The following is a 13007-nucleotide window of genomic DNA, read 5'->3' on the forward strand; positions in this document are numbered from 1 at the left end:
ACATGTAGTAGAACATTTGCAAACAAATCGAAATAGTATGTAGATATAGAAAAAAATTTTATGCAATTATCTGTTAGGCTGACGGGCATTCAATACACATACATATATAGTACGCATGTATGTATGTATGTATGTATGTACGAGTTATGAGTATTATTCAATTCTAGCAAATATCTCACACAAGCAATTACATTTTCTTCTAATAAGCGTAGTAATTTTGTAAATTTAATAACTTTCCGAATATAATTGAAGCATTGTGCAAGCAATTAATTATTAGATATGCACGTAACTACAAATAAATAAATGTACACGTGTATGTATATTTGTGTTTATAAATCATAGCATTCTTATTGGTAAAATCTTGTGAATTCTCCGTGACACAGCTATGGCATTCAGGAGAGTTGAAAGCGGAAATATTTGAGATAAGCATTTAATTATTGAAGCACCGGTTTGCTTGAGAGGTTTTTCATGATAAAAATACTCCCTGAAATTTTTAATAAACTTTTTCTATTATTTCTGGACGTAGCATATGGCGCTCTTCCATATAAAATGTCGGCAAAAATAAAATTATGGACAGATTTTAATCACAATTCGCCTCTTAGTCAAATTGAGGACGTTAAATTCAAAAATGCAATTTGTTTTGCAGTTTGAAGTTGACAATTTGGGTTCTTGTGGCATGTACATATAGTTGATTATATTTTCAAAAGTGAGGTGTCAAATGCAAAAGGGTTGCCACCTATTCCAAATTTTATTACAAATGTCTAATAAGCTAAATTAATTTAATATTACAATATGGGTATCAATTTGAAATGGTTTTACAAATTCTTTATTTCTAACGTAGACACGTAGAAGGGATGCCACATGTTTAAAAAATCAAATAAACTTTAATTAAGTGCATAAGGTAACATAAATATGTGCCTCAATATGGGTATCAGACAAAAGAAAAAATTGGACACATTTATCAAGAAATAAGTGAATAGTAAAACATACCTGGGTTAATTTATGAGTCCAGTAATTTAAAAGGAATGTAATCAGAACAAATCACCGATTGGCAATGTATGTATGTGTAATAAAATAACAAATAGGATGTCGTAAATCTTTGGTTTGACACAATTATTACTTTAGTTGAACTAAGTTTTAATTTATGAACAGGTGGCAACCCTCCTCGTAATATTTGCAAGCTAAACCCTTTTTAAACCTATTTCGTCTGACTCCCATATGGTGATAGCTATCCATTTAAATTACCTAACTCCTTTAATTCAAATGGAATTTGATTTTTTAAACAGTTAGGAACCCTCTTCATGTAGTTTAAAAATAAACCCTTTTCATATACATTTCGATTGATACCCATCTCTTAATAATTAATTTAACTTAATAAAAAAATTGTATTTCATTTTTTAACAGGTGGCAACTGTTAAAAAAATCTATTGTCACAGGGCAAGCTTTTTAATTTGACACTTCATTTTTGAAAATAGAACGAATGTGCAGATATAATAGCATTGACAAAAATGAAAAAAATTATTTTATGCATTAGCAAAAAACGCATTACTTCAAAAAGGGGAAAAAATAAGCAAGTTTTTATTTCTTCTTTCGAAAGCTACAAACCCGTACTATTTAATAAAAAAAATATAAAAAATAATATTTTTTTACATATATTTTTTATTCATTCCAATAAAATTTACCATTTTTTGAGACTTTTATTAAAAAAAATTTTTTTTCTGGAAGACCGCAGGGACACCCTGCGTTTAATTTTATTCATATAATGTATTTTTGACATTTGTTTCCATGAAGAGCTTACGCATGGCTATACTCTTATTAGTATTCTTGGTATAGAATTGGTCGACTTTAGTGGCTCGCTGGCGGCATACAATTTATTTTATAGGGAAATTTCTTTTTGATTCCTTTTAGTGGGTAAATTACCTTTCAAAATACCAAACACGTTCACATTGCAGACAATACATTTTTCGATTTTTGACCACTTAGGCGGCACTGTGTGTAGACCCGATTAAAGCTCGAACCCAGGCCCAATCGAGAATTCAAAAAGATATTAGGCGCACAAGTAAAAGCATCTTAAATAGAGTAATGGGGCCGTTCAATCTTCTTGGGATATAAACTTATATGCTCGTTCACGCACTCTAAGCAACGTGAGTAGCTCATGGGCCTTGAGTTACGTTAGAGAGATAGGGATCTTCAGTTGGATCACTTCTGTGAACTCAATTCAAGCGGCTCGTTATATACATATATGTGGATACTTTTCAAATGACCGTGAGCTGAGACTTGCCACGTAAAATTTATTTCCAATAAAAGTTAACACAAAGCAAAAGGAAGAAGAATAAAAAAAGCCAAGCTGACGAGGAAGTACATTTCATTAACGAATGGCGTTTATTTACAATCGCCTAAATTGCTAAAGCGGTTACAGCACCAACCAACCAACCAACCAAGAAAAAGAAAAATAAGAAAAACTTTTACATTTTAACATCCAGTATTAACACCACCCAAAATGTCGAGTTTAAGTAGTAGAGCCCTCCCTCAAAAAAACCAAGAATCACACTTTGCTATTAACATTGCACGCTCAAATATGAATTTATGAAATATCTAAGGTCTCCAAGTTGACCTCTCATTTTTTAAATTCTTTCCAAAATTATTCTCAAACTAAAACTTCTGACATTGTGATAGCTATGTATTTCAATAAACTGATGAACTAATTCAAATTTGGTAGTTCGAAGAAATGGCAACCCGTCTAAAAAAGGTCAGTATTAAATCCCTTTTAAACCCATTTCGATGTATACCCATCTTTTAATAACTTACACAACTTACTAAAGAATTTGAATGTAACTTTTTAAACACTTGGCAACTCTTTTCAAACATTCGAAATGTTCAAACAAAGAATTTCTTAACATTCTTTCGTTTGACTACGGTATTTTTATATTTAATATATTTTTGAATTAGTTAATTGAGTTAGACCTTTCAAACAGGTGGCAGCCCTCTTCAAAAGTATTTTCAAGCTTAATCCTTGTTAACTCTCATTCGCCGGACTGCGATTAACTTTAATTAATTAATTAATTTTAATTTTCAAACATGTGGCAACGCCGCTAAATACAGTTCACAAAAAAAAATAAAATCAAACCCCCTTCGATTGATACCCATATTTTAATAATTCATTTAACTTGTAAACTAATTTTAATTTAACTTTTCAAACAGGTGGCAATCCTCTTCCAATACCTCAAAAATATTCTTAGGGTTCAAACCAAAGATTTCTTAACACTCCTTCACTTGAATTCCATATTTTTATATTTTGTACAACATGTGTAGGTATAAGTAAACTAAACTCGACATTTTAAGTAGGTGGCAACCCTCCTCCCATTATTATTATACGCTAATTTCTGAAATCTCTTCCGTTCAGCACCCATATGGTTATACATATTTGTCTTACCTGATATGATTTTTTAAACAATTCTGAGCTGTTCAAAACCATTTTGATTAATACCCATTTTGAACAATTGATACATTTTTTGAAATAATTTGAATATTGATAAGTTCTTAAAAGTTGGTAACTCTTTCCAAAAAAAAAAAATAAATCATTATTGTACATCTACAGCCCGAGCCCTTTAATTTAACACCTCACTTTTGAAAATTGAACGAACGGTACGGATTTGATGGTATTGATTATACAAGAATTTGATAGTAATTGTTCAACAGGTGGCACCTCTTTTGGAAAAAATAAAACATGCCAAGCGCTCTAATTTGTTACCCCATTTTTGAAAATCGAACGAACTGTGCAGATCTTTTTAAGCGGAACAAAAAATGCCTTCGCGTATTATATATGTATATAGATAAACCTTGATCACAGCCCAAAAAGCTTTGGAAAAAATTCTTCATCTTATGCCAGGTAGTCTTTTGTATAGCAGCGAGAACCCTAATGCCCTTGATAAAATTGTAAATCTAATAAACCGGTGATTATTATAATTATTACCTAAACCTGTCCAACGCGCACTTCAAATGATTTTTTTTATGGCCGCACTTTGGCCTAGATTGCATAAAAATTGTTGGCTAGCTACAAAAACCTCAAGTCTCTCAAATGAGCTAACACTTCGAGTGCACACATACATGTGCATATGCATACATACATATAATCTTGTAACTCATACATGCAATGACGAATGTATCTTTTGTTATCGCTAAACAATGCTTGTATGCAAATTGAGAATTAAATAAACATGTGCTCATCAAACAAAAACATATAGGTACTCAGCTTAACTACTCTCGCATCAACTCCACAGATTTGTGACTCAGATACAGTGTTGCCGCGAATCTGTTTTAGTGGTAGCCAAATTCCTTTTAAAAAAGGGCTAAAAAGAGCTAAAAAGAAAGCCGTTGTGACTAAAAAAATGGTAGCTAAAATTTTTTACTTACAAAAAACAATGAACTCTGGAAAAAAGCTAGTATTTTATCCAACCAAAAACCTTTTTGTATAAAAGGGGAAATATACGACACCAGCTTGCTGGCTCCTTCAAGTGATTGTAGCATCAGGCTCGAAGCACATAACTCACCAGCATGTTGGTACAATATTTATTTCTTTAAAAATGGGGTCCAAGAAAGATAGAAATGACTAGAGCCGAAATTTCATAATTTTTCTACCATTTTGTTAAAGATTGTTTTTTTTTTTAATTCACAACTGCAATATCGAGAACTTAATCTTCCACAAACACGGCTTTGACTCAGATAGTGCTAGAAATTTCCGCCAAAATAATTGTTATGAGCTATGAGCTAATTAATCATAAAATTTTCAAATAAATTGCTTCTGAAGTCGCACCAGCGGCTGGTACAATCACACCACAAGAACATACACGGTCAATCGACTTGATGGGCCATTTAACAAATTAAGCATAAATAACAACGTAAGACAACGTAAGGAACATACAATACATATATTTATATGTATATATCAGTCTTTCATAGTTTAAAAATTCATCTCTACATAAATGAAAAAAATGAGATTAAATTAAACATATGTATACCACTTTTTCATGCCAAGTATGAATAAATTCTCCAAAGGTCTAAAAAAAGGGCTAGGGACAATTTTAAATTTATGTGGCCAAAAAAGTATGTGGTAGCTAAATCTAGCCACCAAAGGGCTAAAACGGCCACACTGCTCAGGTACATGAAAATACCTGGAGCACAGCGATGCGAGCGAGCGCGCTATCAAATTATTACCAATTAACCATTTTTATGTATGTATTTTACATAAACCACGAACGCTAGCACCGGCTTGGAACGATCTGTTGGCCAGTGAATAGTCAGTAGAAAATGAACGCCGCCGCGGCTGGGTACAATACGTTGAATATTGCGGATGCTGATGTGATAATTATATCTTAGTTCATAACAACAGAAAATTATTCGAAATGAGAACTAAATGTGCGACTGATTTTCGAAAATTCGGCGATATGCAGCAAAATTATAAGGGAATAATAATAGGCTCCCACTTCCGGCGAGAACTTAACGACGTTTCGTTGAATATGAGCTGTACAAAAGAACCGCAAATTATAGCCGCCGAGGATGTGAAGCGAGCACTTCCGCGAAACGCTGGAAATGCGCTAGATTCTGACTACAACTACGAACATTATGATCCATCGGTGCGCTTGTTATGCATACGAAAAACCATAACCGGTTCGTGCGGCTTCCATTTGACGCGCACCAAATGGGATCCCTATCCGTGGGTGCGTATGAGTAACTTCAGCTACATATTAACTAGAAAGCGACTAGTGTGCACAGAGGTTATCATAACAATAAGAGACTCACATAAATATTAACAAGTTTTGACTATTTACTTTATTATGTTTTAATTGTGATTATTTTTTAATCCTTCCTTACTAATTTTATAAAGGCGAGAGTAAGTTTGTTTGTTTGTTACGCTTTCACGTTTTAACTACTCAACGGAACATTAAGGAATTTTGTGCACTGGTGTAATTTGGCGCAACTTAAAATATAGAGTAGCTTTAATCTCGATTAGATAAGGGGGCGTGGCCCCTCCCATACAAACGGAAATTTTTCATACCGCATGCCTATGGAAGTATTTGCGGTTTAGTACTGGTGAGAATATAACGAAAGAAGTTTAAAGGGGCTCTAGTTTGAAAAAAATATGAACAGGGTTGCCAACTATTTAACGAGTTAAATTCAGATTATATTATAAGGAAAATGAATTATTGCAATATGGGTCATAATCGATATCAGTTTTAAACTGTCTACCTGTTAAAAATGGTCAAATTCAACTTGAATTAAGGGTGGGTGTCAGATAAAAGCGGATTTAGATGGTTGTATTTCTAAAATATTTTGAAGACAATTGCCACTTGCCATTGTCTGAAAAGTCAAATTTAACTAAATTATACACAAGCTTACGTGTCGAACGAAAAAGTGTTAAGAAATCTTAGGCTTGAACATTTAGAATTTTTTGAGTTGTTTGAAGAGGGTTGCCAACAAGTTATTTAATACGTTAAATGAATTATTACAACTAGTGAAGCCGCATGGCGTTAAAACGCCCAAAATTTAATTTCAAAAACTTAAATAATATTCCAAATATTAGTCAAAATTATAAGAGATCTGATTGCCGTATTTCATCAAAACCTTGCAACCGTTTCTGAGTGAAGAGTAGTCTCGCATAGTGAATGGTTTTATTTTCATCAAATTTAAAATCACCCTATACCGATGAAAAAAGTTCCTAATTTAAAAAAATATAACTATAGCATACATCTACAGGCTAAGGTCTCCATCACGCTTTATAGCCATCTTTTAGTAAATCATCCAACTTACTAAATAATTTGAATGTTACTTTTTGAACACGTGATTAATTGATTTGGACCTTTCAAACAGGTGGCAGCCCCCTTCAAAAGTATTTTCAAGCTTAATCAATATTAATTCTCCTTGGCCGAACACTTCGATACATATTTCATTAACTGATGAATTAAGTGGAATTTTAATTTTCAAACATGTGGCAATCCCGCTAAATACAGTTCAGATATCAAAACTTTTGAAGCTCCCTTCGATTGATACCCTTGTTTTAAAAATTCGTTTAACATATGAAATAATTTGGATTTAACTTTCTAAACAGGTGGCAAACCTCTTCTAATACCTCAAAAATATTCTTGGCGTTGCAAATAAAGATTTCTTAACACTCTTTCGTTTGACATCCATGTTTATACAACTTGAGTATAAGTTAACTAAATTCGACATTTCAGGCAAGTGGCAACCCCCTTCAAAATATTTTCAAACTACTACTTTCTAAAACCCCTTTTGTTTGGCACCCATATGGTGATACATATTTATCTTACCTAATATGATTTTTAAACAATTGGCAACCCTATTATAGTTCAGCTAGGAAACAAAGCTTTTCAAAATGATNTATGGTGATACATATTTATCTTACCTAATATGATTTTTAAACAATTGGCAACCCTATTATAGTTCAGCTAGGAAACAAAGCTTTTCAAAATGATTTCGATTGATACCCAGTTGGTAATAATTGATTTATTTTTTAAATAATTTCAATACAATTTTTTAAAAGTTGCCAACTTTTTTCAAAAAAGTAAAACCTTATTGCACATCTGCAGTCCAAGGCTTTTAATTTGAAAATCGAACGAACGGTGCGGATTTGATGGCATTGGCGGAGGGTTGCCACCAGTTTAAAAAATTAAATTTGACTTGCATTAAAAGAATTTAATAAAATGTGTGTAAAATAAATAAGATTTAAGAAGATTTTCTTTTAAAAATATTTGGAAGGTGTTAGGAAAAAGCCGAATGTGCAAATCTTGTTTGCTCTTTTTGAGTTTAAATAGGTTAAGTTTAATTGATATAAATGACACCTAAGGTAACACGCAGAAATTTGATACAATACAGTAACGCGGGTGAAGACAAACTAGTAGAGATATAACTTATTCTTAAAAAAAAACGCAAAAAGGCAAGTTTCAATCTTTGTGCAAGGGCAACACCTCCAACAGTACAAAAATCCAAATATCAACGGTACTTCCTAGCTACTTCAAACTNACGCGGGTGAAGACAAACTAGTAGAGATATAACTTATTCTTAAAAAAAAAACGCAAAAAGGCAAGTTTCAATCTTTGTGCAAGGGCAACACCTCCAACAGTACAAAAATCCAAATATCAACGGTACTTCCTAGGTACTTCAAACATGCACTTCGTTATACTAAATTGAATCAGCTAAAAAACTGCGTTCTCAAAGCCTTTCTGAGAAATCTAATTAAAAAAGCTCGAAATTTTTACAAAAGTTTCTAGTTTTTTTTTGATATTTCAAAAAGATTGAAAGTTAGCTTAATACGAGTTTTGCTAAAGAAAAAAATATATGTTTTTATAAAAAAATAGTTAAAATTAAAAAAATAATAAAATAAATACTCAATATTGTTAATGCATATGTGACTGTCGTACAGTTTGATGAGCACGCTATTTACGTACTCGCGCATGAGCTTTCTGTTAATATTTTGAGCGTATGCACTAAATTTTAAGCATCAAAATTTTTCTTTAAGCAAAGTTTAGAAATTTTTGCAAAACCTTTATGTAGCAGAAAAGTTTATATTTCTACCACATATTACTTAATAATATGGATTTTACTATGCGTTATTTTAAAAACTTTGGTTTTCTGCTAATTTCTAAAGCTCGCAACTCAACATTTTCTCACACAAAGCGTTTTCATTTATTTCTTTTGCCTAACTAGCGAATATTCATTTCTCATTTCGCTGACAATCAGTTTGTTAAAAATAGTTTGCTTCCTTCTAAATAGTTAAAAAAAAAAACTAAAAAAAGGTGCTATATGATTTCATAATTTTTTGCCATTTATTAGTTTCTCTATGCATTCATGCGTTTATTCTCTTTTTCCATTGGCATTAGGTGAGCGCGGTTGATGCACATACGGCGGCGGAAATGAGCGGGCTGAAGGCGGGCGATTGTGTATTGGAGGTCAGTGCAATGTTGCAAGTTACTTTGTTGTAAAATGAAAAAAAAGAACACAAAAATTTATACATACATATAAACAAGCACTAAAATTGCAATTACGACTCATTTACTCATTTAATATTGCTTGTGTGTGTGTGTTTGAACGCAGTTAATTGTAATTTTGTTGTAAAAGCCAGTTGGTTGATAAAAATGGAAACAATGTGCATTCATTCATAACTCGGCCAGTCAGCGATGAAATCATGTAAATGCCATAGGTGCATACAACATTCATACAAAGCGAATTCATACAAGGTGGTGGTTACCGCAGCAGCTGATTTCAAGGCAAATTACGGCGATTGTCAAAATGAGGTGTATTTTTTTTGTAAATTTGTTGTGTTCTGATTATCATTGTGCATATAATTTTTTAGTCTAGTTATTGGGTTTTGTGCTGCCGCTATAACCTTGTATGAATTCGCCTTGCATAAATACTTAAGTAAATATGAATTTTTTTTTTAACAAAAAAACAAAAATAATACTGACTTCCATATATGTAAATGTGCATTAGGAGCCATTTATTTTAGGAGCCATTTATTTTAAAAGTGGCATAAGTCAATTCATACCTCTTGTGCTTAAATGACCAGCTCCATCTGTAAATCGCACTATCGTCATAAACTTACGACAAAACTTTCTATCGTTGGTTGATGAAGTTGAACGAATAACCGACGCGTTCAGATACCAGTGACCAGTTATTTAGGCAAAAGGGGCAAAATAAACGGCGAGTTATTGTAGAGCGCAACTTTCCCTCAGAGTCTTACAAATTTCGATGCGAAACACCCAAGGATTATAGAAACATTTGTTCTAAAATCGGTCGGCTCTTGGCAGACAATGGCGATCCCCACACACCAGGCTTTCCGAAAAGTTGCGACTATTTAGCGTTAATTTGGGAGACGATTTCATTTTTATAAAAAAAAACATAGTTTCTTCCTTTTTTATTTTTAGGATTATGTTTCGAAATCTTGATTTTTCTGGATTTTAACTTCAGAAACCAAAAATTCTAACTATCTATTTATTTTATGAAAAATCAAACTAGGTAAAACATTTTCATTTTTTATATCTGAATACTGGAATGTGGAAAAGCTTAACCTCAATCCACGTAATGCCTGAAACACAATACCCGGCGAACGGCGAAGTTCGCCGAATTGGGCGATGCCGTCGTTCACCGTTCGCCCTGCTATTTCGTTTACTTTAACAGAATTAGAGCGGTAGCGAAAACAGCTGATACCATTTCGTCGCACTTATAAGCTAGGTGACCATATTTTGTAAAACGAGACCATATTTAGAAATGATAACAAATATAAATATAAGGCAAGGGGGAATTATTATAAATTATTTTATTTTAAGCCAGATTTAACGAGTCGATCACTGTATTTTTCAACCATCAAAAATAATTCGTGTCACATGCTGTTTTCTTTTAAATTTTTGAAAGTAAAAAAACATACGGCCACCTTTGGCATGTACTGCCGCCATCGCCCAGCAGAGCGATAGAAATAAATCTATCGCCACGAAACGCCGCCGAGGGAAGTTCTAATTTTGACAGCGGTAATTTCGCTGTGGTGAGTTCGCCGTTCGCCGGCATTGTGTTTCCACTGTAATGCTACAGGATTATGCAGATCGTAATTTGTAAGCCCAAAAGTCATAGAAAAAAAGCTTTCTTATAAACCACTCGTGGTGAAAATCTGTTTTGAGAGAAATCACTTGTATATCATTTAGCTGGCGTCGCTCCAACAGTCACCATGGCCAAATGGGGAAAGCACAGGCAGGCACAAATCGAGGGAACCAAAATCGGACCCTAGCGCCGCATAGCAATTTCTTTTCTTTTTTATATTTTTTTTCGTTTTTGAGTAAATTTTCCATATAAAAAATTTTCAGGTTTTTTTTGTATAAAAAAAATGCGTAGGACAGCCAGCAAAAAAAATCTCAAAAATCAACGCGAGTTTCTAGACATCTGAAATTTGCACATTCTTATACTAAAATTTAATGGGCTATAACACTGCATACATGAGTCTTTTTTATAAATTCGTATTAAAAAGTTCGCGATTTTGCTGAAACTTTGCAGCTTTTTCTTAATTTTTCACATCGTATCATTCTTGGATTTAAATGGGATTTGCTAAAACATAGGCCATATTTTAAAATAAAATTAGCAAAAAAGGTTTTAGCATGTAAAACATCGCGAATATTAACAAAAAAAAAGACCCGTACGCTCAATTTTGGAAGTAACCGTACATTTATTAAAACCCCGAATAGATTATTATTTTTTTTTTGGCATATGAAGTTTGGTCGCCGAATATTTCGAGGGAAAAAAGTAGGAAGTATAAAAAATTTTAACCAGTAAAATATTCCTTCCCTTATAAATGCAAAGCAATCTACACAGCTTTCAACGCAATTTAATATCTGGAACGAAAGCTCTAACGTTTTTAGAGGCACATTTTTCACTTAAACTAATTGCTTTTCTGCTTAAATGTGTAAAGGGACTATATAAATATTAGTTTATCATGCATTATAAGAGCAAATATTTAGACACATGTTTTTATCTGATATTTTATATTTGACATTCATTCCAACGCAAGCGTGTTTACTCACCGCAGTTGACTCGTTTCATACTTTTGAGCTTTTTCGTTTCAGAATAAATCGGCAATTGTCGTCAGCTGCAAAAAAATGTATGCATAAAGATAATTTCTGCAGTGTCTTCTTTGTACATATAAAAGAAATAAAAAGATCAAATTTATTCTCTTAGCTTTTTTATTTTTGAATACTTGTTTCGTTAATCATTTTACCAGTTTTCTGTTTTTTTATTTCTTTGCATTCCTGCCAAAAATACATACACCGGCAATAGTCTGACGCATGCATTTACAGTTTTTTTTTGTATTACTACATCGTAGTGATTTATCAGCAGCACATATAATATATAATATATATATGTTATGTATTTTATATGCATTTAGCATGCATTTAAGACTTACATATATAACTATTTGCATTGAAAATATTGCACACAAACATTACAAAACATAAACAATAAAATCGAATGTCTCAGATTTGATGTACACATGTTTGTTGGTATGCGCGTATTGTATGTAAGTACAGTAGGTGCAAGCTTAACGAACGCCCCTCTTAACAAACATTTCGTATGACGAAAAAATTTCAAAATAAAATTTCAAAAAAAATAAAGTTATTTTTGGAAATCGAAAAAATTATACAGATCTGATGACATTTACAAAGTATGCCTTCGCGTACCACATATTTTTTTTTTTTTTGTAGAGCATTAAAGGCCTTAAAATATTTGGCTTGCCTCCCGGTTCACCGAGTTTTAAAGCATCTGAAATGGAGAAATTAGAAAAGATAGTTGCGTTGGACATGTTTCAAAATTGTATTATTATTTATTTATTTATTTGTTTAGAAAGCTTTATTTCCAAAATGTTTTTGAAGAATGTTGCCATGTGTTTGAAATAAAAAAATTTATTCAAATAAATAGATAGGGTAAATGAAATGTTGCAATAAAGTTTGGCACCATAAAGTGGTTTAGGAAAGCTAATTTTGGAAAATATTTTTAGAGGGGGTTACCACCTGTTCAAAAAAATTTAATTCAATTAAGATTTAAGAAAATTTGTTAAATATTACAGTTTTAGTATCAAACGAAAGGTATTTAAAAAATTTGAAACATTTTTCATTCGTGTTATCACCCATCTAAAAAGTCTAGAAACAAATTAAAATTACATGAAATTGGATAGATGTGCAATGCAAATAAAATCACATATGTTCTGTGATCTTCATATTTCCGTTTTATTAGACTGAGCAACAGCAACGCGTGGCCGGCTACCTCTAGTTTTTTTATAAAGCTACAGTTTACCACACACCGCATTAATTCAAGTTTCAAGCTTGGTGCAATAGTCATTTTAAAAAAATTAATCAAAGTTTTGAGTTTTTAAATAGATTCCTTGGCCAGATTTTGGGTAGCTACATTTCATTTTCGTATAATAAAGGTTTGCTCATTTTCTTCGTCGAACATAC

General features: G+C 32.3%; 1 protein-coding gene across 2 annotated transcripts in view; it reads left to right on the forward strand.

Moving 5' to 3' along the window:
• The first annotated feature begins 5318 nt into the window (after positions 1-5318).
• LOC108375106 (uncharacterized) overlaps positions 5319-13007 on the forward strand; it is a 17882-nt gene continuing 10193 nt past the window's right edge. Inside the window, exons 1-2 of one of the 2 annotated variants that reach the window (XM_017631186.1) lie at positions 5319-5717; positions 8895-8963. In XM_017631186.1, coding sequence (XP_017486675.1) covers positions 5403-5717; positions 8895-8963 — 384 coding nt within the window. In that variant the 5' untranslated portion in view covers positions 5319-5402. The remainder of the gene's footprint in view (positions 5718-8894; positions 8964-13007) is intronic. The other variant, XM_017631187.1, reaches the window with a different exon arrangement.

Source organism: Rhagoletis zephyria, unplaced genomic scaffold (assembly GCF_001687245.7).
Source record: "Rhagoletis zephyria isolate East Lansing unplaced genomic scaffold, Rhagoletis_zephyria_1.1 Rzeph_scaffold_08516, whole genome shotgun sequence".
Taxonomy (NCBI): domain Eukaryota; kingdom Metazoa; phylum Arthropoda; class Insecta; order Diptera; family Tephritidae; genus Rhagoletis; species Rhagoletis zephyria.